Raw genomic sequence first — 26,641 nt, 5'->3', positions numbered from 1 at the left:
ATGGCTTCTCCCAGGCTAGAGACCTACTGCTGCCCCAACCGGGATGCAGCCACGCAACTGGTGCTGACTTTCCAGCCTGAGGTTTTCTGTGGGGTTTGCATTGGCAGTGCCTCAATCAGTCTGTTGCTCAGCATCCTGCAGCTCCTTCCCAAGCAGGGACAGAGTTCCCGGAAGATGCAAAAAGCTTCCTCTTCCACCACCATTCTTCTCTTCATCTCCGTTTGTGACCTCCTTGGTGACCTAGGTAAGGACCAGCTTGCTGTGCCTTGCCCTAGAGTGGATTCCCTCTGCCTAGAGGCAATGTCGCTAAATGGATCCATTTAGCAGCCGAAAGAGCTCTGGAATGGAAGTGTGTTGTTTCTGTTTGGCTGGAGGATTTGGGTTAAGGGATGCTAGGAAATAATGGGTCTTTGATAGAAGAGAGATTTTTTTGAATGTTAGGTTTAAAAGTTCAAATTTAAAATCAAGCACTCTTCAAAATCTGCACCTAAAACTAACAAAATCCAATCAGACAGATGTTGGAAGTTTTTTCAATGGCTGACAGATCCAAAATTTAAACTGTCCCTAAAGACTAACTTTTAAAAACATTCTTTTGATCCTTAAACACTCCAAACAAAGGCTGTAGCATTATGAAAATGCCAGCTTCTCCACTAGGCAAATCCACAAGTACTCCTCGTTTTTTTTTTTAAACCCAAGAGTGCTGGTTTAGATTGTGCTATAGATAGGGTATTGAAATCTATAAGAACCTTGCTCATCCAATACCCTGCCTGGTCACAAGGACAGAGCAGGCTGAGGAAGTGGAAGAATGAGGCAACATGCATGGGCACCCATGTGTCAAAACTAAAGTGGTGTCTAATTCTAACCTGCCAGACTATGAAATGTGCTGCCAAAGTATAAATGAACACTAATCGCACCATATCCAGAGCTAAATGCAGAACTTCCTCTTCATCCAGGCTTTGCTGCAATCATATCTTTATTTTCACATTTTATATAAAATGATGAAATAAATAATATAAATACATAAATAATAATAATAATAATCTGAAGTCCTATGGCTGGGAAGAAGGGAGAGACACCTATAAGTATTGTTTTCTACCTTTGAGATTTGCTCAGATGATACAGTAAAGAGCACCTATATAAGAACCTGGATAGACAGCCTGAAAAGTGTTCCTTTAATTTGATGAGGCCAAAAATGTGAGAGAGGTTTTTCTGTTTGAATTATATTGACAAATCAGAACCAATTGTCTTGTATCATCTTTGTCTGAGACCCTTTGTAATCTTTCCTAGGCAGGGGTCAATTCTCATTAAATGGTATATAAAGCATCATGGGTAGTGCTATCTCACTGTAATAAGAATAGACATCTTCACTGATTGCAAGCTGTGATGTCTTTTAAAGTAGTATTGGGAAATGTTATTTGTTTCATTCATTTGAAAAAGAAGAGAGGATTTGTTTGCAAAAATGAGAATAGATTAAGAGTATAAAAATACCTTTAATACTAAAATGTAAAGAGTTAAAGAGAAATGAATGTAAGAACATTGATATATGCAAATATAACAGTGAAAAGAAGTAAAAAGAAAGTGCTTTAATTATGAGATTACTTTCATTTGATGACAGCCCGTGAGACGCTATCCAGTTCATTTTAGAGAAATGTGTGTTAATGTTAATGAAATGAAGTTTTTTTTTAAATAGACAGAACATTTTAGACCACAGCAACTTTAAACTTTGGTGCAGCATTCACTGATAGATTATGGTGGAATTTAATAAATGGAGTTGTCTTGTGCTTAATTCAAGCACAGTTCTTGCTTTGTTCATGTGTAAAAACAGGCTAGTGCAAGTATGTGACTCAAAACATATTAACACACCCAGAACACTAATGAATTTTCCCGTTAGGTATCATCTTCAGATCAGCAGTATGGATAGGCTTCCCTGACTTCATCGCAAACATCTCTGTGGTGAATGGAACTGATGTGCTGCCTTCTGCCTTCTGTGTGGGAAGTGCCGTAAGTACAAAACTCTTTTTTTCTTGCTAGGGACACTAATCTGGTAAAGGAAGCCTGCAGGACAAACTCTTCCTGATCTAAAGAAAATGGAACTATCATTCAGATCTATAAGTATAATGGGTTTCTGTCTCTCCCAAAGCCATACAAGTCTTGCAGGGTACAAGCGATAAAATAAGAGGGAAATGTATTAATTGCTCACGAGGTACAAGTATTGGCACGCCAGTGCTATGCAGCACCAGCTTTGAGTGGGAGGAGTGCAAGCTATTTCCTGAAAGCTGAGGCCAAAATGTTCACATGTGGGTGCTTAAAGGTAGGTGCTTAAATCATAAGAGAGGTTTGATTTTCAGAGGTGCTAAATACACACAAGCCCAGTGAAGTCAATAAGGTAATTCAGATGTACAGTGATTTAGGACAAAATCGAGCTCTGGGTTTGTATGGGACAAAGATAAATGGGTCTCTGAGTGAGGTACTTTGTAATTACATACTGTACTGTATGCTGAAAATCAGACAGGAAATCTCAGGTGGGGAGTTTATCCTTTTTGTGAAATGAAAAATATGTTTGGCCTGAATAATTTTGGAGTGCTTGAAAATCTCTTAGGAATCTCAAAGTGACAAAACTGTTTGCACGGGTTTATTACACTGTCATTCATACTTTAACTGAATGTGGTTCAAATATGGGCTGATGTATAAACTTAAATGGAATATAAATGCTATATCTGACCAATAGTCATTCAATTCACAGTTTTTACAGTAATATGGAGTCTGACAAATAGGACAGAACAAAGACTTATGAAAAGCCAATGAGAATATTGAGTACCCAAGGAATTTCTGACCACGCACGTATAATTACAATCTAAATGTTGCTAAAGTATCTGTTTCTACACTAAAACAAAAATCTGATTAGGTTTCAAAAGGCATAATATCATGGTGCTGTACAGAAGCCTGTAACCAACTGCTACAAATCTGAATGATAATTTCCACATTGAACTATATGTACCATACAGCCAAAAAACAATCACACTACAACTTTTTCTAATCCCCCTCTATTTCCCATCACACACCTTCTCATCCTTGCCAGGTACAAGTAGAAAAAACGAGGGGAAACCATTATCCCTTGTTCAGTGTGTACAAGCTTGTATCATAGTCCAAGCCTGATTTTTTTAAATCTTTAAAGAATCTTTAAAGAAAAGATTTTTTTAAATCTTTTAAAAATCTTTAAAGAAAACTTTGCCAACATAAAATTTTTGCAACAGTGAAGTGCCATTCCTAAAACATCGTAATTTCACTGTGTTAACATTGAATGAATACTTGAAACAATTTTTTTTACCATTGATACTGTTTATTTTTTGTATTGACAAATAACCTGCTTCCTCCTCCCCTCTCCCACCTTATTCACATTCGAATTCATGAAACCACGTATAGTCACGTCAAATGTCTTTTAATCCTATTCTTGTTTTTGTTTAAAAAATAAAATGCCATGCATTCTGGCCTTAAACCAGATAGGCCTTGATTCGTCCCCTGAGGAGACGCCCCTATACAAGTAGGGGAAAGTGACTCCCAAGTAGATACACCCCCAAGAAAGAACAGATTGTGTTTACAATGCCACATTCCCAGAGGTTTCCGCCAGGACTGGCGGTTCTACTTGGTAGCCAGCAGAGGCTACCCAAGGGATGAGTAGAATGACAATGCATCCACTTCCTGCTGACTTTTTCCCATAGATTCCAGGGCCAGAAGGGACCACCGTAGAGCAAATCTTTTAGAAGAATCACCACCAATCTTGATTTAAAAATTGCCAAGGATTGTGAATTTAACACAACTCTTAGTAACTTTTGCCAATGGTTAATTACTCTCATTGTTAAAGATTTATGCCTAATTTCCAACCTGAATATGTCTAGCTTCAGATTCCAGTCAGAGGCTGTGGAGCCTTTCCAAAAGTTGGGGGCGGGGAAAAGGGGGGGCGCCCTCCCTGCCCCTTCTGTCTGAAGCCCGCCCCTGGCCAAGCTAGAAGCCAGAGCAGGCCATGAACCGTGGACCCTCGGCCTCGGAGGGAAGAGGAGAGGCAGGGGTGGGGCCCATGGCAAAAAGTGGACAGGTAGAAAGTGGGAGGGCCATGGCTCCCTGCCCCCCCCTCTTCTGGCACCCCTGATTCCAACCATTGGATTGTGGTATACCTTTCTCTGCTAGATTGAAGAGCCCATTATCAAATTTATATTTCCCATGCAGACACCCTTAGTGTTCTCTTTTGTTAAGCTAAATAGATTGAACTCCTTGAGTCTGTCACTGTAAGACAAGGCACTAAAGGCATGAATCCTTTCATCATTCTCATTCTGATCCCGCTCCAATTTAGCAATGTTCCTCTTAAATTGTGGACACCATAACTGGACACAGTATTCTAGGAGCAGTCACACCAGTGCCAAACACAGATTCTCCTGTTTATGCATCCAAGGATTATGTTAACCCTTTTAGCCACAGCATCACACTGGGAGTTCATGTCCAGCTAGTTATCCACCTTCCCTGCCAAAATCTTTTTCAGAGACACTGCTTTCCAGGATAGAGTCCCCCATCCTGTAAGTAGGGCCTACATTCTTTGTTCCTAGAGGAATACATTTACAATTAGACAGATTAAAACACATATAGTTTGCTTGCGCCCATCTTACCAAAAAATCCAGATCTCTTTGAATCAGTGACCTGTCATTGTCATTTACAACTCTACTAATTTTTGTGTCATCTGGAAACTTTATCAGTGATGATGTTACATTTTCTTTCAGGTCATTGATAAAAATGTTAAATAGAATAGGGCCAATAACAGATCACAGTGGTCGATGATTCCCCATTTTCAATTACATTTTGAGACCTATAGTTAGCTAGCTTCTAATCCATTTAATGCATGCCATGTTGATCTTGTAGTTCTTTAATCAAAATGTTGTGTGGTACCAAGACAAATGCCTTACAGGAGTCTAACTTTATTACATCAACACGATTACCTTTATCAACTAAACTTGTAATCTTTATCAAAAAAGATGATGAAATTAATTTGATTGGATCTATTTTCCATAAATCCACATTGATTTGCATTAATTATATTACCCTCCTTTAATTCTTTATCAGTTGAGTCCGGTATTAGCTGCCCCATTATCTTGCTCAGGACTGATGTCAGACTTACCGGCCTATAATTACCCAGGTCTTTTCGTATACTCTTCTTAAAAACTGGCACATTGGCTTTCTTCTACTCAATGGGAACTTCCCCACAGTTTCAAGACTTATTTAAAATAAACATTACAGTCCATTTAGCTACTCAGGCAACTCTTTTAAAATTCTTAGATGCTAGTTATCTGGGCCTGCTGTTTTAAAAATATCTAATTTCACTAGCTGCTGTTCAACATCCTCCTGAGATACAAGTGGAATGGAAAGAGCATTATAAGATGATGGCTACATCTGCTTTGTTCCCTAAATACAGAAAAAATATGTATTAAACACTTCTGTATTTTCTGTATTCTTATTGATATTTCTACCATTGACATCTAGTAATGGATGAATACCATTGTTAAGATTTTTTTTGTTCCTAATATATTTTAAAAAATTCTTCTTTTTGTGCTTAACTCTGCTGGCCGTAGATTTCTTCTTGTGTCCCTTTGATTCCATCACCAATTTTCTACAATTTCTAACTTCTCATTTGTATTTATTACTATCAACTTCCCTTTTCTTCTATTTGTTTTAATATATAAAATGGCTGCCTCACTTCCTTCCTAAACCAGGTTGATTTTTCAACCAATATGGCCTTCTTCCTCAATTGTGGGATTGTGGTTTTTTGGGCCATCTAGAAAGGCGTTCTTAAACAATTCCAAATTATTATTAATCTTTTCCTGATTAAATTCTTCCTCCCATCTTATTTGGATCATAATCATTTTCTGTTTTGTAAAATTAACCCTTTTAAAGCACCTATTATAAATATCATTGGTCTGGACTTTATTCTGCTTGCACATTATAAAGATGATCAAGTCATCGTGGCTTCTACCTAAGTTACCATTAATTTTTATTTCTGTGATCAGTTCTTCTGTATCTGTCAAAATGAGGTCTAAAATAGAATTTCCCTATGTTGGATGCCACACTTTTTGCCATCTGTAGTATTTAGAAATCCCAAGGATGTTTGAGTTCTCGTAGCATGGACCTCCAGCATATGTCACTCTGATTGAATTCCCCCAGGATCACAGAGCTTTTCCCCCCTACACATTATAGATAGGTGCATAAGGAGCCAGTCAGTCTCTTCCCAAGTGTGATTTGGTGGTCAGTAGCAGACACCTACTAATACCACATCTTGGACAGATGAAGCACAAATCTGTTTGAGGCAGCATTGACTAGCTCCATCTTCCCTAATGAAGTGGAAGAAGCCAGTGCAATCTTGAGCGAATCAAGCCCACAGATTCTTTTAAATGGAATTTTAAAAATATTATTTTTCAAATGGAAATCTTACAAAGAAAAAAAATGTAAAACTAAGCTCAAGTTATACACTGAATGCTATGAATAAAGTGCATTCCAGTGATGAATGTACTGGAGCCTGCAGGTGTATTGATTCATAGACTCATAGATATTAAGGCCAGAAGGGACCATTATGATCATCTAGTCTGACCTCCTGCACAATGCAGGCCACCGAATCTCACCCACTCACTCCTGCGATAAACCTCTCACCAATGTCTGAGCTACTGAAGTTCTCAAATCATGGTTTAAAGACTTCAAGGTGGAGAGAATCCTCCAGCAAGTGACTTTAGTGACTGAGCCAAGGATCAACATCTCTCGGGAAAGGGAGTATTTTCAGATTGTGGAGGAGGGAATACCAGGGATTTGTTTTCAGAGCTGATGTTTGGCTTAATAGCAAGCATGTTGGTCTCTGCCTGGTAAAGGGTTGCTACTATGGACCCATGGCAAAGGATATTCAGATGAAAATGGAGCCAAAATGAAAGAGGGGCTCAGAGGAACTTTAAATTGAATAGTAAAAATGTTCCAGACTAATGAAAAAGGGGGGGAAAGTATGCTGTAAAAGAACCAGTTCATTGGGGAAAGAATTTTGGAATGTGTAAACACAGCAGAAAAGGTCAGATATTTTTCTGTATACTCGTGAGAAAACATGAGAAGGGCAAGAGGCGGAAGCGGAGTCGACGGGGGAGTGGTGGCCATTGATCCCGTGCCGCGAGGACGCGAAGTAAGTGATTCTAAGTCGATCTAAGATACGTCGACTTCAGCTACGCTATTCTCGTAGCTGAAGTTGAGTATCTTAGATCGATTCCCCCCCCCCCCCCCCAGTGTAGACCAGGCCTTACTTAACTGAAGTTGGCGTAACTTAGGTCAACTTACAGTGGTGTCTACATCATGCTGTGTTGACAGGGATGCTCTCCAGCTGACTTACCTTCCACCTCTCAGGGAGGTGGAGTACAGATGGTGACAGGAGAGCACTCTGCTGTCAACTTAGCTTGTCTTCACCAGACCTGCTAAATCAACACTGATGCATCAATCGCAGCAGTGCTGATTTAGCTGTAAGTATAGACAAGCCCTCAGCTACAGGAGCGGCACTAATGTACAAATACAGTAATTTCAAACATTCTCACTATAAATATCTTTATGAATGGAGCAAAAGATGGTTTACTTTTGGATGCACACATAAAATTCAGAGTTAAGGTTAGGCAAGGTTAATATCTCTTCTGGGCAGGAGTAAAACAAGCTTATCAAAAGGGGTCAAATGCTGCTCAACCTACTCATGTGAATAGACCAGTTGGCTTCAGTGAGACTACTTCTGTGATTCTGAGCAAGATTTGTCCCCTCATGGATCTCTGTTGAAAAAACACACACATTCCATTAAACATGTTTGAATGAGGCCTCATCAGGGCTAGAAGTAACAGGGAGTTTTATTTTGTCCTGGTCACTTAGAGACTTTATCAGCAATTGTGACACAATGGAATCTTTTTCCTTTTGCAGATGTGGATCCAGCTCTTGTACAGTGCTGGCTTCTGGTGGCTGTTTTGCTATGCTGTAGATTCCTACTTGGTGGTTAGAAGATCAGCAGGGCTAAGGTACCAAAGTGAAATTAACTAATTTTTAATTTGAACTAATTAAAGATCTAAAAGTAGCTTTACTTCCTACATTAGGTGCGCATGTTTGTATGCATGTATTCAGGCACATAAATGAAGCATGCACAAACATTTGATGTGCATATGCAAATCACGTATTAGTATGGGTGCATGGTATGCTAGGTGCTTAAAGGGCCATGACTATGCTCCAGTATTGATTACGAACTTGCATGCACTTGCATTCACCTAAACTTTGAAAATCTGGGGTGAAATCCTACCTCCATTGAAGATTCCAGTGGACCCAAGATTTCACCCCAGTCCCCAATCTACACCGTGAATTGAACCTTGTAGCAATAAAATGTTACTCTGAAAAAAAAAGTGTTGAAATACACCTAGAATTTTTGCTTCAGGATTTGAGGTTTTGTCTACTTTTCAAAGCTGTTGTTAGTGTCCTGTTGATATTTTCATTTTATAGAACATCTTTTTCAAGAAAAGAAAAAAATAATCTTATGTATTATATGTCTTCTATAGTGCCCATCCCTGGAGTATCTAAACACTCTGGCATGAATAGAATCATAGAAATGTAGGGCTGAAAGTGACCTCAAGAAGTCATCAAGTCCAGTCCTCTGTGCTCTGGCAGTACCAAGTAAACCTAGACTATCCCTGACAGGAGTTTGTCCAACTTGTTTTCAAATGCTTCCAATGATGACCTCCCTTGGAAGTCTATTTCAGAGTTTAACTACCCTTATGGTTAGAAAGTTTTTCCTAATACCAGACCTAAATCTCCCTTGCTGCAGATTAAGCCCATTACTTCTTCTCCAACCTTTAGTGGACATGGAGAATAGTTAGTCACCACCCTCTTTATAAAAGCCCTAAACATATTGGAAGACATATCAGGTCACCCTTCAGTCATCTTTTCTCAAGACTAAACATGCCCAATTTTTTCAACCTTTCCTCATTGGTCAGGTTTTCTAATTTTTTTTTAATCATTTTTGTTGCTCTCCTCTGGACTCTTTCCAATTTGTCCACATCCTTTCTAAATTGTGGTACCCAGAATTGGACACGATACTCCAGCTGGTGCTGACTACAGCAGTGCTGACTACAGCAGAACAATTATCTCCTGTGGTATACATACAACACTCCTTTTAAAACACCCCAGCATATTAGTCTCTTTTTGCAGCTGCATCACATTCACAACTCATATTCAGTTTGTGGTCCACTATAATCCCCAGATCCTTTTCAGGAGAAACACCACCTAGCCAGTTATTCCTCATTTTGTTGTGGTGCATTTGACTTTTTTCCTTCCTAAGTGAAGTACTTTGAACTTGTCTTTATTGAATTTCATTTAGTTGAATTCAGATCAATTCTTCCATTTGTCAAGGTTATTTTGAATTTTAATCCAGGCCTCCAAGTGCTCCCTCCCAATTTTGTGTCATCTGCAAATTTTTTAAGCATACTCTAGTCTATTATTCAACTCATTAATGAAAATATTGAACAATACGGGGCCCAGGAGGAACCCCAGTAGATATACCCTCCCAATTTGACAGCCAACTTTTTGAGTACAATGGCCATGCTGTTATACTAGAGACAAAATATAAAGGTTTTTCTAAATTGGCTGCCAGTTTTTGGAGTTAGAAGAACAAAAAGACCTTCAGTTTGCTAGTACTGAGCACAGAATTATGTGATATTATACCCAGACAATATTGAGCAATCAGATATTGGAGACATAGTGCAATTGGCAGATGTTATTATGTGCATCTCCAGAACAAGAAAAAAAAATCCCTGATTTAAACTACTATTAACCCTAGCCTGTGTAGGACAAACTTGAATTTTATTTGTATAGTGAAGCTTTGATGCACAGGAATTATGGAACTGTTAAGCAGTAACAAGCTAGACTACTTGATTTCTAGTGTTTATTATGAAAATTCTTCACATATTTTACCCTAATTATTTCCATCAAGGTTATCTAAATTCCCAATGCCAGACAAGGCTATGCACTGTAATGACATTCATATTATTTCCTATGGGCAGTGATTCAAGTGTTCATAGATATGTATACATAAGTCACACCATTTTAGCCTGAGGCAATATGGGCTTGATTCTGCTCTCACCAAAATCAGTGGCAAAACTGTCAGGTCCTGACTGACAGCCTACTGAAGTCAATAGAAAAACTCCCATTGACTTCAGCGGGGTCTGGATCAGGCCCTTGTTGATGTGGATGAAGCAAACTGTGATCATAACTGTTAAAATTTGTGATTTCCAAATCCCCAAAAGGGCTGACCATTCATGATGTTTGGGGAGCCCTTCTTCCTTCTCCGTGTAGCTTGTCCCACCAAGCTCCACCTCCATGGGTCACAGGAAGGGAGGGAGCCTGGAGGGACGACTGAAAGCTTGTGTGGGCGAGAATCACTTACAGCTCTGTTGACAGGGAGGGAGAGAGGCAGGGCCCCTTATCTCAATCTGAACAATTGCGTTGACTTAGCCCAACTCTTATTTTTCCCAACCCGCTTTACCATTTCCCAGTTACTGTACGGGCGGTGGAGCATTGTTCTACCTGCATATATGTACAATTCTTTTGAATGGTTGCAATGTGAAATTCTAAAGCAATTCCAAATGCACATGATGAGTGATATTAACAGCTTCTTTTCCATTTCATGTGCTTCCAGTACAATTGTGTTGTACCACATGATGACATGGGGCCTGGCAATCCTGCTGTGTGTGGAAGGAATTGCCATGCTTTACTACCCTTCCGTTGCTAGGTAAGAAAGGCATTAATTAAAAAAATCTAGCTCTGTGATTACTTGAATGTCTTTGTCAGTTTTGGAGACGGAGGGTCAAGTTTTTACCCCAATTACAAGAGTGTAAATGCCAAATATTGGAGTCAATGAAGTTACTCCGGATTTACAGTAAGGAATGTCAGAGCAAATTTGGCCCTACATGAATTAAGCTATGTCTACATTAGAGACCTTATAGTAGCACAGCGGTACCGATGTAGCTGCACTGCTGTAAGATCTCTCAGCCGACAGGAGAGAGCTCTCCCATCAATATAATTAAACCACCCGCAACGAGCGGTGGTAGCTATGTTGGCGGGAGAAGCTTTCCTGCTGCCATAGCACTGTGCACACTACCACTTATGCCAGGGAAACTTGTCACTTGGGGGGGGGGGCTGTTTCTTCACACCCCTGAGCGACATAAGTTTTGCCAACATAAGTGGTAGAGTAGCATGGCCTTAAAAATATTATATCCTACTTCTCTCATGCCCTATGCTCTGTCCATCCAACTCTTCTACTCATGACTCTCCACTTCAGTATCAGGCTAACTCCTATGCCTGAAACAGCCTGCCTATGCTTGTGTGACCCCTTCCTCTTTTAAATTCCTCCTCAAAACTCACTTTTCCTTCAATCGCTGATTATGCACCAGCACCATCTACTCCTACTTTAGGTCCCAATCACTGAAAAACCAACAACTAGTGAAGTCCCAAAGATGTTCTTATACTTGTTGTGTATGGTTTGATCACTGAATAACTTAACTTTGGTAAGGATCAACTTAAACGATTTATATACATAACTCAGAGTCAATGGGTATGTCTACACTGCAGTTGGGAGGCATGATTCCCAGCGTAGGTAGACAGACATGAGCTAGCGTGCTAAAAATAGTGGTGTAGACGTTGCAGTACGGGTGCACATTCACATTGCTATTTTTAGCATGCTCTCTCAAGCAGAGCTAGCACAAGTCTGTCCAGAGTGCTGAAAAAAATCACATCTCCCAGCTGCAGGGTAGACATACCCAATATGACTCTGCAGTTATCTGTTTGGGTTTCTGCCAGGACCAGAGGGAAACATGCCACATAAAATTGGTGTTTACTTGCCCCATAGCCCATCCCTGACATGGCCATGGAAAGTGGGGGCATTAAGGCTTCCACAGGCTCCTAGAGAGGGAGAAGATCATGCCAAAGAAGTCCTGTGTCCTTTTATCCCTTCTTCTCCCATGCTGTCTTAGCTTCTTTTTTTTCCTTCCACCTAAATTGTTGGAAGGAAGCATTGGCTCACAAGGGCCACATACAAAGAAATTCGACTGTATTTCAATAAGAAAAGGAGTACTTGTCGCTCCTTAGAGACTAACCAATTTATTTGAGCATGAGCTTTCGTGAGCTACAGCTCACTTCATCGTATGCCGATGAAGTGAGCTGTAGCTCACGAAAGCTTATGATCTTGGATGCCGAAGAAGTCAGCTGTAGCTCACGAAAGCTAATGCTCAAATAAATTGGTTAGTCTCTAAGGTGCCACAAGTACTCCTTTTCTTTTTGCAAATACAGACTAACACGGCTGTTACTCTGAAACCTGTATTTCAATAGTCTACTTTGTGACTCACTTGAGCTGGCCAGAATCAATGTGTCACGACATTTTTGGATCTGTTTATTTCATTCCATATTTTTAGCTAAATGTGATGCAAGTAGAATAGCCAAGACTACAAGGTGTGAAGAAGAATTAATCTTTTAATGGTCTCTTCTCAGTTGTGAAAACGGCCTGCAGCATGCAATTCCTCATTACATCACTACCTATGCTCCACTTCTGCTAGTTTTGGTGGCCAATCCAATCCTCTTTAGGAGGACGGTAACAGGAGGTAAGTTCCTAAATGCAACATTAGTTAGTATATGTGAGGTAAAAACATAATAATCATGTAAAAGCTATGTCTGTATATCCTGTTCTGTGGGGGAGTCTTTTATGAACAAAGCCATGGAAGGATGCAGCTAGTCCAGAAAAAGAAATGCACCACGCTTTTTTAGCATAACAGCTAGGTACCAAAAGCAAGGCTCTGTTGACATTGGGGATTTGCTCCAGGTATGGCATTGGTGGCCAACAACACCATCAACGTAGATGTGCTGATACAAAACACTATTGTAGAGGGCCAAAACTGCATTGCATCTTCTTGAAATTTAGCAGTCTGCCCTGGTACTTGTAGCAGTCTGAACTGTCTATGCTAGGGGCTTGAACTGGTGCAGCTATAGTTGGCCACTGAGAGTTGAAGTCAGGATTATTCTCTAGTGTAGATAAGGTCTAAGTCACTAAGATATTGTAATGAAATGCAACTCCATTGGCTTCTCTGCAGCCCTCTCATTAATTGCACCTGGAGTCAGTTATTAGTTTTATATGTGGTCAAATATGATTGGAATTTGGTTACTCATGACTTTGATGTTAGGAACAAAGGCCTGAAATTGGGCTTGTACACAGCTTCATCAGGGGCCTGATGACCACATCTAACTTATTTTTACATTAGAGAGAGGAGCCTGAAATAAAACCTTGTAGCCAAACAATCCCAGACTTTGTATTTAATATTACACCCACCCAATGCTCAGTGTATTACATAATATAAATCCACAAGTTTGCATCAAAATATACACATACTAAAATATATAAAAAAACTCCTGAAAAACCACCAATCCCATTCCAAATGCAATCTCTGTCCCATCTTCCCTTCCATCCCTCATTCTGTAATCCCCACTTCCAAGAAAAGGCTGAGAAAACAGACAGGTTTTTAATAATAATAAAATAAATAAATAAAAAATAATATTTTGTATTGTGTATATCCTAGAGGCTCCAGCCAGAACCAAGACCTCATTGTTGCCAGGCACTGTACACACAGAACAAAAAGACTGTTCTGCCATATTCACCATACCAGGGTTCTGGTGAACCACAGAAGGAAGTGCGTTTCAGAGCCAAGAGCCCTCACCGAGAACACAGTCCATTTAGATGAGGAGGGGGCGCTCAGCTTATTAGTAGATCATAGCTACCATGGTACCATATGAGAAGGAAAGTAGTCTCTCTTTCTCAGACAGCCAAAGCCTTTAAACGGTCAAAAACTCTTTAAACCTCACTCAGAAATCTGCTGATAGTCAGAGCAGAGCACAGATGTAAACTGTTGTCTGATAATAAGCAAATAAAAGGGGACAAATTCCTTTCCAAGCACAGATGACTGACTTGGCAACTGCAGCTACCTGGGCATCCAGGAGCAGCTACATGTTGATCAAGGTGATGAAACACATTATCCACAGCCAATAAGGAAGTCTATTCTGCTGTTGCCTTGGTACCTGCAGTTCTATAGGTATATAAAGGCTACACTTCTTTATTTTCTCTTCAGTGAATACAGGTTACTTCAGGCTGCACCTTAGGCTTCCATGCTGTAAAGTGAACCAATATTGATTACTAGAGCAGCCATATACTTTCAGTCTCCCTATTTTACATTAATCAAAAGCAACAAACAAGACTAAAGTCTTCATGAGAGCGCCCAAAGTGTGCCTGTGTCCCCTATGAATGTCTGTATTGTACACAACCTAGCTGCCCATCTCTGCAGGGGGAGTCCTAAGTGACTTACAGGTGCAGAACTCAGAAAACAAAGGCATAGGAATTGCATAGTTAAACACACTATTGAAACACTCGTTTCATGTTAAGTTTTTAAAAGGTAAAACGGTTATGACCCCTCCTGTTACTTTCCATTTTAAATGGGGCTGATAGAAAGCCAGTGGCAAGTTCTGATGCCACCACTCACTTTTGGATGACACTGTTTTCTTTAATTGTTAAATGGATAAAGGAGATTATTTAATGAGTCACCCTCCCTCTTCTAAACTATCCTACATAGAATTATAGAAATGTAGGGCTGGAAGAGACCTTGAAGTCATCAGGTCCAGCCCCCTGCGCTGAGGCAGGACCAAGTAAACCTAGACCATCCCTGGCAGGTGTTTGCCCAACTTGTTTTTTTAAAAACCTCCATTGATGGGGATTCCACAACATCCTTTGTAAACCTATATCAGAGCTTAACTAGCCTTTTGGTTAGAAATTTTTTCCCTAATATCTAACCTAAATCTTCCTGCAGATTAAGCCCATTGCCTTGTCCACCTACCTTCAGTGGACATGGAGAACAATTATTTACCATCCTCTTTAAAACAGCACTTAACAAACTTGAAGGCTGTTATAAAGATCCCACCCCACTACCGCAACTTTCAAGACTAAACATACCGAGGTTTTTTTAACCTTTCCTCACAGGTTAGGATTTTTAAACCTTTTATCATTTTTGTGCTCTCCTCTGGACTCTCTTCAAATTGTCCATATCTTTTCTAAAGGGTGGTGTCCAAAACTGGACACAATACTAATAGCTGGGGCCTCATAGTGCCAAGTAGAGTGGAATAATTACCTCCTGTGTCTTATATATGACGCTCTTGTTAATACACCCCAGAATATTAGGCTTTTCTGCAACTGCATCCCATTGTTGATTCCATCACTTTATGATACACTTATAACCCCCAGATCCTGTTACCATCTAGCCAGTTATTCCCCATTTTGTAGCTGTTCATTTGATTTTTTTCTTCCTAAGTGAAGTACTTTGCACTGTCTCTATTGAATTTCACCTTCTTGAATTCAGACCAATTCTCCAATTTCTAAAGGTCATTTTTAATTCTAATCCAATCCTCCAAGTGCTCACAACCCCTCCCAGCTTGGTGTCATCCACAAATTTTATAAGCATACTCTCCACTTCATTAATGAAAATACTGAGTAGAACTGGACCCAGGTCTGACCCCAGAAGGACCCCACTAGATACACCCTCCCAATTTGGCAGCAAACCATTGATATCTACTATTTGAGTATAGTCGTTCAACCAGTTGTGATCCACCTTACCGTAATTTCATCTAGACCTCATTTCCCTAGTTTGCTTATGAGAAAGTCACGTGGGACTGCATCAAAAGCCTTACTAAATTCAAGATCTATCATGTCTGGTGCTTCCTCCCTTATCCACTTGGCCAGTAAACCCATCAAAAAAGGAAATTAGGGTGGTTTGGCATGATTTGTTCTTCACAAATCCTGCTGCCTATTCCTTGTAACCCTATTTTCCTCTAGGTGCTTACAAATTGATCATTTAATCATTTGTTTCAGTATTTTTCCCAGTGTAAAAGTTAGGCTGACTGGTCTATAGTTTCCCAGATCTTCTTTGTTCCCCCTTTTAAAGATAAGTGCTATGTTTGCCTTTTTCTGGTCTTCTGGGACCTTATCTATGTGCTCCAGGAGTTGTCTAAGATAATTGCTAACATTTCTGAGATTGCTTCAGCTCGTTCCTTAAGTACCCTAGGATGATTTTGATCAGGCCCTGCCAACCTGAATACATCTAATTTATCTAAATATTCTTTAACTTGTTCTTTCCCTATTTTGGCTTGTGTTCCTTCCCCCCATTGCTTTGTTTCGACTATCTGGTCACCATTAATTCTTTAGTGAAGACTGAAGCAGATCAGGCATTAAACACCTCAGCCTTCTTCATGTAGTCAGTTATTAGTGCTCCTTCCCCACTAAGTAGAGCACCTACACTTTCCTTCATCTTTCTCTTCCTCATAATGTATTTAAAGAACTTGTTCTTACTGCCTTTTATGTCCCTTGCTAGGTGTAACTCATTTTGTGTCTTAGCCCTTCTGATTTTGTCCCTACATGCTCATGCTGTTCTTTTGTACTCCTCCTTAGCAATTTGTCCATGTTTTCACTTTTGGTAGGATTCCTTTTTTGAAATTCAGCTTATTAAAGAGCTCCTGACTGAGCCATATTGGTTTGTTCCTATTCTTCCTCTCTCTCCTTTGCATCAGGATAGTTTGCAGTTGTGCCTTTAATATTGTCTCTTTGAGAAAATAGCCAGCTCTCCTGAATTCCTTTTTCCTTTAGATTTTCTGCCCATGGAACCTCACCTACCATTTCTCTGAGTTTATTAAAGTCCGTCTTTTTAAAAGTCTGTTGTCCTTATTCTGCTACTCTCACTCCTCCCTTTCCTTAGAATCATGAAATCTATCATTTCTTGATCACTTTCACCCAAATTGCCTTCCACCTTCTGTTGCTACCAATTCCTCCCTGTTGGTCAAAATCAAGTCCCACCACAGCAGGAACTTTAGCTACTCCTCCTCCCTTTCCCACTCTCTGGATCCCTATAAATAAAAAAAATAAACCCACAGCCATGTACTCATTATACAGTTCTGTACTTTCCAGTTGCCTCATTGCTCAAAGGAAGACAAGGAATCTACACAGAGAATGAAAGACGCCTGGGGACGGAGATTCAGATCCGCTTTTTCAAAATTATGCTGGTGTTCATTATATGGTAGGAGGCGTATTTTTAAAAAAACCTGAATATTTCTCCACTGTGGAAGGTAGGGGATGTGAACGGTATGGTGGGCTTGCTGTATTTGTTTGTCAACCTGACAGTTTCAAGGGGAGAAATTCTCTAGAAAGGAAAACGTTCTACATTATTTTATTTAGTAGCTGAAGTATTAAGCTGCCTCTTGCAGCTGGGACACAAGTTCCGGAATATATAGAAAAAAAAGTTTGAGCAACATGAAAACAAAAGCCTCAAAGAAAAATGGCTAAAAAGATGGGTAGGCAGCCGCCTAAAGCAATGTCTGAAAAATACAGTGCTATGGTCACTCTCCACAAGAGTAGCCTCAATATGGTCTGGCTGTGGAATTTCAGATCACTTATTCCCATCTCAAATATGGTATCCTTTGACAGTTTTCTTTGGAACACAGTTTTGCCTTTCTGCAGTGGCAGCTTCCTTATAAAGCATGCTTCAGCTAGTGCAAAAGATTCTGGAGTACGACTGGGAGTGACAGGTGTTGACTGACTGAACAAAAATAGAGCATCCTTTCGGAGGAAGAAATTATTATTTGCTATTTGTATTACATGAGCACATTTGAGATGAGATTGGGAGTCCATCATGCAAGGCACCACACAAACACATAGCAGCGGATGGTCCCTGCCATGAAGAACTTGCTGTCTAAACAGACAAGACAGAAATAGGGAAGGAAAGGAAACAGTGTCAAAGAGGGGATGTGACTAGGGCTGGCCTTACCGTGAGGTAAACTCAGGTGGCCGCCTCAGGTGCCAGACTGTGGGGGGTGGGGAGGGCGCCACTAGGACCCAGAGTGTAGAAAATTGTGTTTGCTGCTGGTGCACATGTATTCTCTCTGCTCTAGATGCACAGAGATGGTGGAGTGCTGTGCTGGAGGAAGGGAAGCACAAGAGACATAACAGGCAGACAGGAGAAAAGGTGAGAGGGAATAACAGAAAGCAGCAGGAGCTTCAGGGAGAGAGAGGACGAGGAGCCTCTTATATACCTCTCTAGCACCCCCAGGAGCCTGGACTGATTAACACCAGCTTCTCAGGGAGCTTCCTGTGTCCTGCTGCTTCCCTGAACCCACTTGAGGAGAACAGGCAGTCAACTGAAGTAGTAGGAGCCAGATAGGTCCTTAAGACGTTGATATCTTCCCTCACTCAGGCCCTGCTACCAGCCTGCTTATTTGTCCCCTTCCATAGAGTGTTGAGAGCCACTAGAGCTGGGACAGAACAGCAATCATGAGTGAAAGAAGAAAATGCCCCTCTGGGACAGCATTCAGAAAAAGAAAGAAAGCAAAGGAAGCTTTTCTATCTAAGCAGGAAGGAGCTCTCTTGAGATACATAGACACAAATGTTCACGGTGAGCCTTCCGGCCCCAGTGAGGATGTGAGTGGTGAGGAGATGCCTGATCTTCCAGTTAGTCAGAGTGCAGGTGACCGGGCAGCTACTGCAGCATCCATATCTCCATCTCAAATGGATGTAACCCTGCACATTCCTGCAGAAAAGTGTAGATCAGAGAAGAGTGTGGTGGAGGCGCAAGAAACAGCTGCTGCTGAGTTTAGTTCCTTAAGTCAAGATGTTGTAACAACAACAGTACCTAGTGAAAATGTCCCTGCAATGGTGACTGTCAGAGAACATTTTCTAGAATGTATTGACATTGACGATACTACAGGAACTGGTATGACAAATATGCTTCTTAAAAAGCTGGAAGATACAGAAATTGCGATAGCTGACATGAGAGGCCAGGGCTACCATAATGGTGCCAACATGAGAGGAAAGAACAGAGTGCAGACATGGATCCCTTTTCTCATGCAGTTCTCATTCATTGAACTTGGTGGTCAGTGATGCAGCATCAGCTTCTAGTGAGGCTGCTGAATTTTTTAATGTAATTCAAAGCATCTATGTATTTTTCTCTGCATCATCTCATCGATGGCAAATTTTGAAGCAACATCTGTGAACATCCTCTCTGACACTGAAACCACTGAGTGACACACAATGGGAAAGTCGAGTACAGGCGATAAAGCCTATCAAACACCAAATTAGGAAGACAGATGATGCCATAGTTGCCATTATGGAGGATAATGCTATGACAGGAATTGTTCATGGGAGAACAGTAGCAGAGGGAAATGGAATCACCAGAAACATACATAACTTCAAATTTCTGTGTGGCTTAGTGTTGTGGCATGACATACTGTTTGAAATAAATGTTGTAAGCAAGAGACTCTAAGGTGTTGACCTTGATATATATGGAGCAATGGAACAACTGGACAAAGCAAAATCATACCTACATCTTACCGGTCAGATGAGGGATTTCAAAACGTTCTGAAGAGTGCACAGAAGTTGGCAGAGGAACTTCACACTGAAGCTATTTTCCCACCCATTCTAGAATACAAGAGTGTGACGAAGTGGGACTGTACTTAATGTTCTCACTGAATACTGTGTGGGTGCGTCAGTTTCCCCTATGCATTTCTTAAGTATCTAAGTGGTGGGATAAGGGTGTGTGATTGTTGCAGAGCCCTTGAGGGCCAGTGTGATGGTGTTTGCACAGAGAATGGTCGACACCCTGTCTCCTGGCAACTGATGGCCTGGGACCCTCACATGCAAGATGCCAACTGAAGGTTTGGAGAACAAAGAGATCAGGTGGCCTCCTGGCCCAGGAAAGAGACAAAGGCCAGAGGAGGGGCAGGAGAGTTTCAGTTTGGAGCTGGCTGGGGAAAGCGAGGGAGGCCCAGACCCGGGGTCTGGCCTCCCTGGCCCCAAAAAGGACCTGACTGAGGGGTCCTGTTCTCTGTACCTACAAGCTCTGTTTTGGATTGTGTTCCTGTCATCTAATAAACCTTCTGTTTTACTGACTGGCTGAGAGTCACGTCTGACTGCAGAAGTGGGGTGCAGGACCCTCTGGCTTCCCCAGGAGCCCCGCCTCTGTGGACTCGCTGTGGAAAGCGTATGGTGGAGCAGGGGATACTGAATGCTCCGAGGTCAGACCCAGGAAGGTCGAAGCTGTGTAAGCTTCTTGCCCTGGAGACAGTATGCTCACAGAGAGGTGGCTCCCCCAGAGTCCTGACTGGCTTCATATGGAGTAGTTCCAGAGCATCGCTTGGTGACCCCGTGACAAAGAGTCACCGAAGAAGAAGACATTTTGATTACAAGGCACGGGATAATCCCATAAGAAACCCCAAACAACAATTCAAAGTTGAATTCTTTAACCAGGTGCTAGACTGTGCAATACAATCAGTTGAAGAATGTTTCATGCAGCTCAAGGAACACAGCAGTATATTTGGGATGTTGTATGATATTCCAAAACTCCTCACTATACCTGAAGAAGACCTACACCAGCAATGCAGGGCACTAGAGACAGTGTTGACACATGATGACATGCGCAATATTGATGTGAGTGATTTAGGTGATGAACTGAAAGCCCTTTCAAGATAAATTTCAGCAGGATCAACTCCAAAGGCTGTTCTGGAATATATGTGCACAAACAAGATGACCACCCTCTTTCCAAATGTTTTTGTTGCTCTGCACATACTTCTAACACTTCCTGTAACAGTTGCCAGTGGAGAACCCAGCTTCTCCAAGCTGAAGTTAATAAAAACACATCTACACTCCACAATGACACAGGAGAGGCTGGTTGGTCTAGCAACCATCTCAATAGAGCATGAGCTGGCCCAGACTGTGGACCTTCAGGAAGAAGTTCAAATCTTTGCAACCAAGAAGGCAAGGAAAGCACCACTTTGATTATTCAAACAGAAAAAAATGTCAGTGTTAACTATGCAGACAAGAAAAGTTACATTTGCTGTTCAGGCATTTGAAAGTTAAGTGACACTTAAAATTTTTGAACTAGGCATTTTAAGTTGTTAGTTCTCCTTTATTGGGGTAGGTAGCAGAGTAGAACCATGAGAGGAGCCGAACAGGAAGAAGGCAGAATTGAGACCTTTCAAAGTTTTGGCCGAAGCGAGGGGGCATGGGGGCATCATTTGAGCCCCCTGCCTTAGGTGCTAAAATGTTATGGGCCGGCCCTGGATGTACCTTAGGTCATGCATGGAGCAGCTTGTTAAAGTGGACAGGCTGGGGGAATGGAGCAGGGAAGAAATGAAGGGAGGAAGGTGGAGGGAGAAAAACATGAGGTTTTCACATAGAATGGGAACTTGATTGCAAAAAGAAAATGGCAAAATCCTTTTTTTTTTTTTTTAAACAAATGCTGGACTTAGGAAACCAGCCTGACCCATTTGACTATGCAGGAGAAATACAGAAAAATTGCACTAAAGTCTGTTCACTAGGGCTAAAACCTGGGCTTTCTGACATAGCCTCTCTTTGGCGCTGAAGATTATTGATTCATTTAACTTGATGTTTGCTATCTGACCATGAGCTGCCCTTGTTGGTAAGAACTATTGGTACATTATGGCAATTTCAGAGTCATCTGTAATCCTCTTTTGATGTCACTTTTAAAGTCCATTTTAATTTAACTTTGAAGTTTGTGGTTGTTTAGGAAATGATGTGCAGCAATGTAGCAATGCTATATATATTTAGCGTATGTATGAACATTGCAACTCTACTTATGTGCCGTATTATAATGTGACCTTGATACCAGAGTGCCCCCTTGTGTCAGGACATACTGTTGCAAGACTCTTCCTCTTTAACACCCCTTGTTGTCCCAGTTCTGCAATGGTCAGCTGCCTCCATGGCCCAGAGGCCAGCTCCTCAAGTCTCAGTCCAGTCCCCTTCCAGGGTTAACAGAACACAAATTAAATCCTAACTCAAAATAGCCACCTGGGCATTAAAGCCCACAATATAAACACTAACCCTTCATAGAGACCCAACATTGTCAAGGTTGGGCCTCTGACTGGGTCAGGTTACTTGGGTTAGGGCAGGAAAAGCCTTCTTTCCCTTTTCTGGCTTCACCCAGAATTGGCCTGTACTAGATACAGCCACTGCTTTTTATCTGGCCTGCTGGGTCGTGATTGGCCTCTACCTGCTTCCGGTCCTGCTAGATCTGGAGGACCAACTCTCTCTGGTTTTGCCTGCAGCTGATCATGGCAACCCCTAAATGTCTGAACTCACTACCCTTCCCTTCTGGCAAGGCACCTTCTTCTGCCAGGGTTTGCCAAGGCAGTGAGGCCTTTGGCCGGAAGCAACAAATGCCTGGTACACCATGTCACAGGCTGCAACTATAAGAAGGTGCTGATGATGACATTCTCCATTATAGACGGTAGTACATTCTAGTCTTGTATTTTCTAATCAACCTGATTTAATTCTGCATTTTATCAGCCTGCAGCAGGGTGGAATGCTAGGATTTCATTCCGTTTGGTTATGTCTATTTCTTTGTCTCAGGCTGGGTTAGGAAAAGGATTTTGTTTCCTGATCATATTCTCCCAGACCTGCTGCTCCTTCATATTGTTGGCCACAAGCTTTAGCATTTAAAAAAACCCAACAGATTTCTCCCTCTCCCTGCCAACAATCACCACAATTATGCTTTGGTAAAGAAACCACTGTATATACAAAAAAAAAATCTGTCTTTTTCTTTTTCTCCTCTTTATCCCTGCAACAGCTGGTCATCGAACATCATCAATGAGAGCCTGTTGTTTTACCTTGAAATGCAGCCAGATATCAATGGAAACCCCCTGAAAAATGTCAGAAATGCTGCACTGATCACATGGATTATAATGGTAGGTCAACCATGATTTTTATTAGTCTTGGAAGTAGCTTTTGTCTGACAGGAAGCAGCACCACTGTAATGATTGTTTATTTCTTTCAAAATATAATCACCACTCCATACAAAAAAAATTGGAGAACATTTTCCAAGTCACAGGAACTATTCTTCATATGAAACTCTGCAAGAAGAATGAAGGAATGCATTTTGCCCTGACTGACCCTCTGTGCATCCCTACTGAAGTCAAGGTGATTCATTCATTTTTAAGACCAGAAAGGACAGTTATGGTCATCTATTGTGTCTTCCTGAATAACAGACTACAGAGTTTCCACCAGTGATTACTGAATACAGGCTAACAACTTGGGTGCTTACTAGCAATTTCAGTCTGTATTTGTAACTAAGGTTATTTTCTTTGCTCCTTAAAGCTGCTATGTAGAAAACATCTGTATATAGAGAGAATAATTACTTGAGAGAAAAATATAGTGGTCTTTCAGAGCAATGATCTAAAATACTGTAGGAACACTACTAAAGCATTTTGGACCATTACTGGACTGTGATTTACCCATCCCCCCCATAGCGTAATGTTCCTGGAATAGTCAAAAGGGGTTATTCTGGAGTTGATGATGCAGGTAGCTTCTTTGGGGAGATCTTACATATCTGCAAAGCCTCTTAGTAAAAACATGCTCTTTGTTTTTCTTTTTGAAATGACAGAACAATTTTCTAGAGGAGGGTCAGGGATATATTTGGATGAGTGTTTTTATTAAGTGGACATTAAACATGTGAAAGGCACTAAAATTCTTTTAGTTTGAGTTATGGCATAGCTCTAGCTCTGAATAATTCCCTCCCTTCCCACTTTCTGGGATTCTTATAGAGATTTAAAGAATCTGTGGCCAGACGGGCCCATTTGATCATCTAATCTGACCTCCTGTATATCACAGACCATTACATTTCACCCACTTATCCATGGACTGAGCCCAATAATTTGTTTGGCCAAAGCGTATCTTCCAGAAAGGCATCCGGTCTTGATATGAAGATGTCAAGAACTGGAGAATCCACTGCTTCTCTTGCAAGTTTAACCCATGTTACCACCAATTTTTCTTCTCTTAAAACTGTCTCCCCTATTTTTGTGTCTATGTGCGCCTTGGCTACAGCCCTCTGCCCACAGAGGACTCACCAGGGCTCCTTTACAAGCATTGTTTCTAAATCTGCCAGTCAGTGGAGCATCAGTATTCACCTTTCAGTTTTTGCAGCTGAGCCTGGCTAATCTGGCCTGCAGTATTATGGATGAATGTACGCCTCTTGTGTATGGAACATGCCCCCCACTCCCAGAACACACACGATACTCTGGCACCTCCATCTCCGAGGACCTATTTCTCTCTTTCCAGATTTTATCCTACATTAGTGTTACAAGGGTTAAATTACTCTTCCCACTCCCCCAGCACACTCTGCTTCCTTCTGACAAGCAACCAGGCACCCCCAAGTACCTACCTCTCCGTTTCCAGGTTTCATCCTGTATTAAAGGAGTAAGTGATGCCACTCACATGGTGCCCCCTTCTCTCCCAAGGGCTGAACACACTCATGTGACACAGCTCTTGGCTTTTGCTAGCCTGGAGGGCAAGAGGTCAAGTCTAGGAATGAACTGTTTGTAGGCTGGCTACGAAAATAAAGTGCTGATTTCCCAGGAGAAAAATAGAAACATCCAAAGCATTTACTTGCCAAATATCCAAGGAAGTGGGGACAGAAGTGATTCTTGAGAGACTGTCTCAGCTGGCCAGTTTTTTAATCCAACCATGATGGACTGGTTCATGAGTCAGCAGCAGTTACAAGCGGACTGATCACTGTTTAAGAACTTGGTTATCTGTGAGTGGCTGCTCTCAATATGTTTGGCTCTGCTTTCACTGAAGTTTTATAATTGCTCATGTAAAATAAAATTCATAAGACACAGTGGAGACTGTTAAAGCACATTGAGGGCCATATTTATCCCTGATACAACTCAATGGAGTAGCTGAGGTCAAACCAGGCAAGCATTTGACCCCTTGTGTTCTCAGTGTTATTGTGTACCAGAACAAGGCCTTTGGTTTCTTACCTTGATTTGCTTGTGGCTAGAAGAAACATAACATGTACTTTCATCTGGATGCAGATGGGTGAGTTTTACAACATCTCTCAGAGGCAGCAATTTGTTCACTGTGAGGAAAGTCTCTCTGTCTATGCTGTAATAAAAAACCCGAGGCGTGGCCAGGCCTGCTGAATTGGGCTTGTGGGGTTTGGGCTATACAATAGCAGTGTAGACATCTCCGGCCTGGTCCCTAATGTCTATACTGCAATTGTATAGCCTGCAGTCCTGCGAGACCAAGTCAGCTGACCCAGGCTTTGAGACTTGGCACCGTGAATTTTTTATTGCAGCGTCGATGTACCGTTAATGCACAGGAATGGTTTCACTTGGCTTGAAATTCACCACTCTGTTGATTTTAATTCCCATCACAATTCTCCTTTCTTCTCTTTTCCAGGGAGTGCTGAATCCAATGCAAGGCTTTCTCTTCACACTCGCTTTTTATGGCTGGACTGGGTGGAAACTGAACTTGAAGTGGCAAAAGAGAGAAATACCGTGGGAATCAATGTCCACATCAGCTGTTGCTGACAATGGCTACCCTTCTGCTGTTGGATCCTCTGTGAACTACCAAAGCAACATCCACAACTCAAAGAAGACAACAATAGCCAGCAGCCAGCAGACCGATGAGGCCTTAAGCATGCTGTCTGAAGGTAACACTATCAGTGATGACAGGTTATCCAGAAACTCTCCTATCTATCAGGGCTGGTAGTTTGCATAGCATAAAGCTGAATGTTACCTCTCCCATTGCCACGACCCTTAATTAACGACAGCACAGAGTGCATCACTATTTGCTCCAGGGCTTGGCTGGGGCCTTGTCATCTGTCACATCCTACATATTTCCTGGAGGCATAAAAGATAACTTATGTCTTCAGTCCCCTTGTGTGAGAGAAGATGATTCTGTTTGATGAATGCCTGATTGCTTTCCATTATGTTGGCAGCAGTCTTTTTGAAGCTCAGTGTTTCTTAATTAACCTCATTGATTTCTTTTCGTACATTTTTGTTTTAACCTCTCTTGTAAACTGTACTTCAGCAGAATATTATTTTGTTTAATAAACAAATTACTATTGTGTTGGGTTTTTCTAACTCTGGCCCCTTGCCTGACTTTCAGGAGAGCAGCTCTGTATCTGGAATTCTATCGCTAGGATTGTAGGGACGCAAAATTGTCATCCTTAAAACAATGTTCAAATGTTGGAAAGACACAACTTTGACACAGATATGGATTTGCATTGTTTGCATATAGAACCCTGCTTAATAACTCTTGTTTTACCCTGCCCATTTTAATTTTAGTGGGATATTTAACTGTGCTTTTATCTAAATGCGGTTGCAATTTATAGGAATATAGTCTTTTCGTACAGTGCAGTCTGGTATTTAAACCATTAAGGGATGCAGAGTATAATTTTCAGTCATCTAAATGACTTTGGTGCCTAAATCCAACCAAAAGACAGTGAAATGTAACCTGCAGTCCAGAGGAATGGTCTATTTGATTTCCTAGTTTACTGAACTCCAGGGAATTCAATTAAGAATATTTATTTCCTTCCTTAACTATTGTGCTCAGCACTGTGGTGTCTACGCACCTGTGCCCAAATACTTGTTAAAACAGGTTGATTGTTAACTAGCAATTGGGACTCAGTCTACAGTGCTTGTGCATGGTTTAAACAAGGGTTATCACTGAATGCATCCGATGAAG

At 41.2% G+C, this 26,641-nt stretch overlaps 1 protein-coding gene across 1 annotated transcript; it reads left to right on the top strand.

Moving 5' to 3' along the window:
* GPR143 (G protein-coupled receptor 143) lies at nucleotides 1-25,663 on the top strand. Its single transcript, XM_048860473.1, has 8 exons — nucleotides 1-244; nucleotides 1,892-2,001; nucleotides 7,969-8,063; nucleotides 10,727-10,819; nucleotides 12,574-12,683; nucleotides 17,075-17,183; nucleotides 22,743-22,860; nucleotides 25,352-25,663. The coding sequence occupies exons 1-8, from the start codon at nucleotides 1-3 to the stop codon at nucleotides 25,661-25,663; spliced, it is 1,191 nt and encodes a 396-aa protein (XP_048716430.1).
* Nucleotides 25,664-26,641: the final 978 nt, after the last annotated feature.

Source organism: Caretta caretta, chromosome 1, assembly GCF_965140235.1.
Source record: "Caretta caretta isolate rCarCar2 chromosome 1, rCarCar1.hap1, whole genome shotgun sequence".
Classification (NCBI taxonomy): Eukaryota; Metazoa; Chordata; order Testudines; family Cheloniidae; genus Caretta; species Caretta caretta.
Note: the sequence above shows the minus strand (reverse complement) of the source record. Positions and strands in the feature narration are given on the sequence as shown.

Coding starts and splice junctions, on each gene's coding strand:
- GPR143 (XM_048860473.1), top strand. CDS start 1: ATGGCTTCTCCCAGGCTAGAGACCTACTGCTGCCCCAACCGGGATGCA. Junction 8,064..10,726: donor AGAAGATCAGCAGGGCTAAG/GTACCAAAGTGA, acceptor ATGTGCTTCCAG/TACAATTGTGTTGTACCACA. Junction 10,820..12,573: donor TACTACCCTTCCGTTGCTAG/GTAAGAAAGGCA, acceptor GTCTCTTCTCAG/TTGTGAAAACGGCCTGCAGC.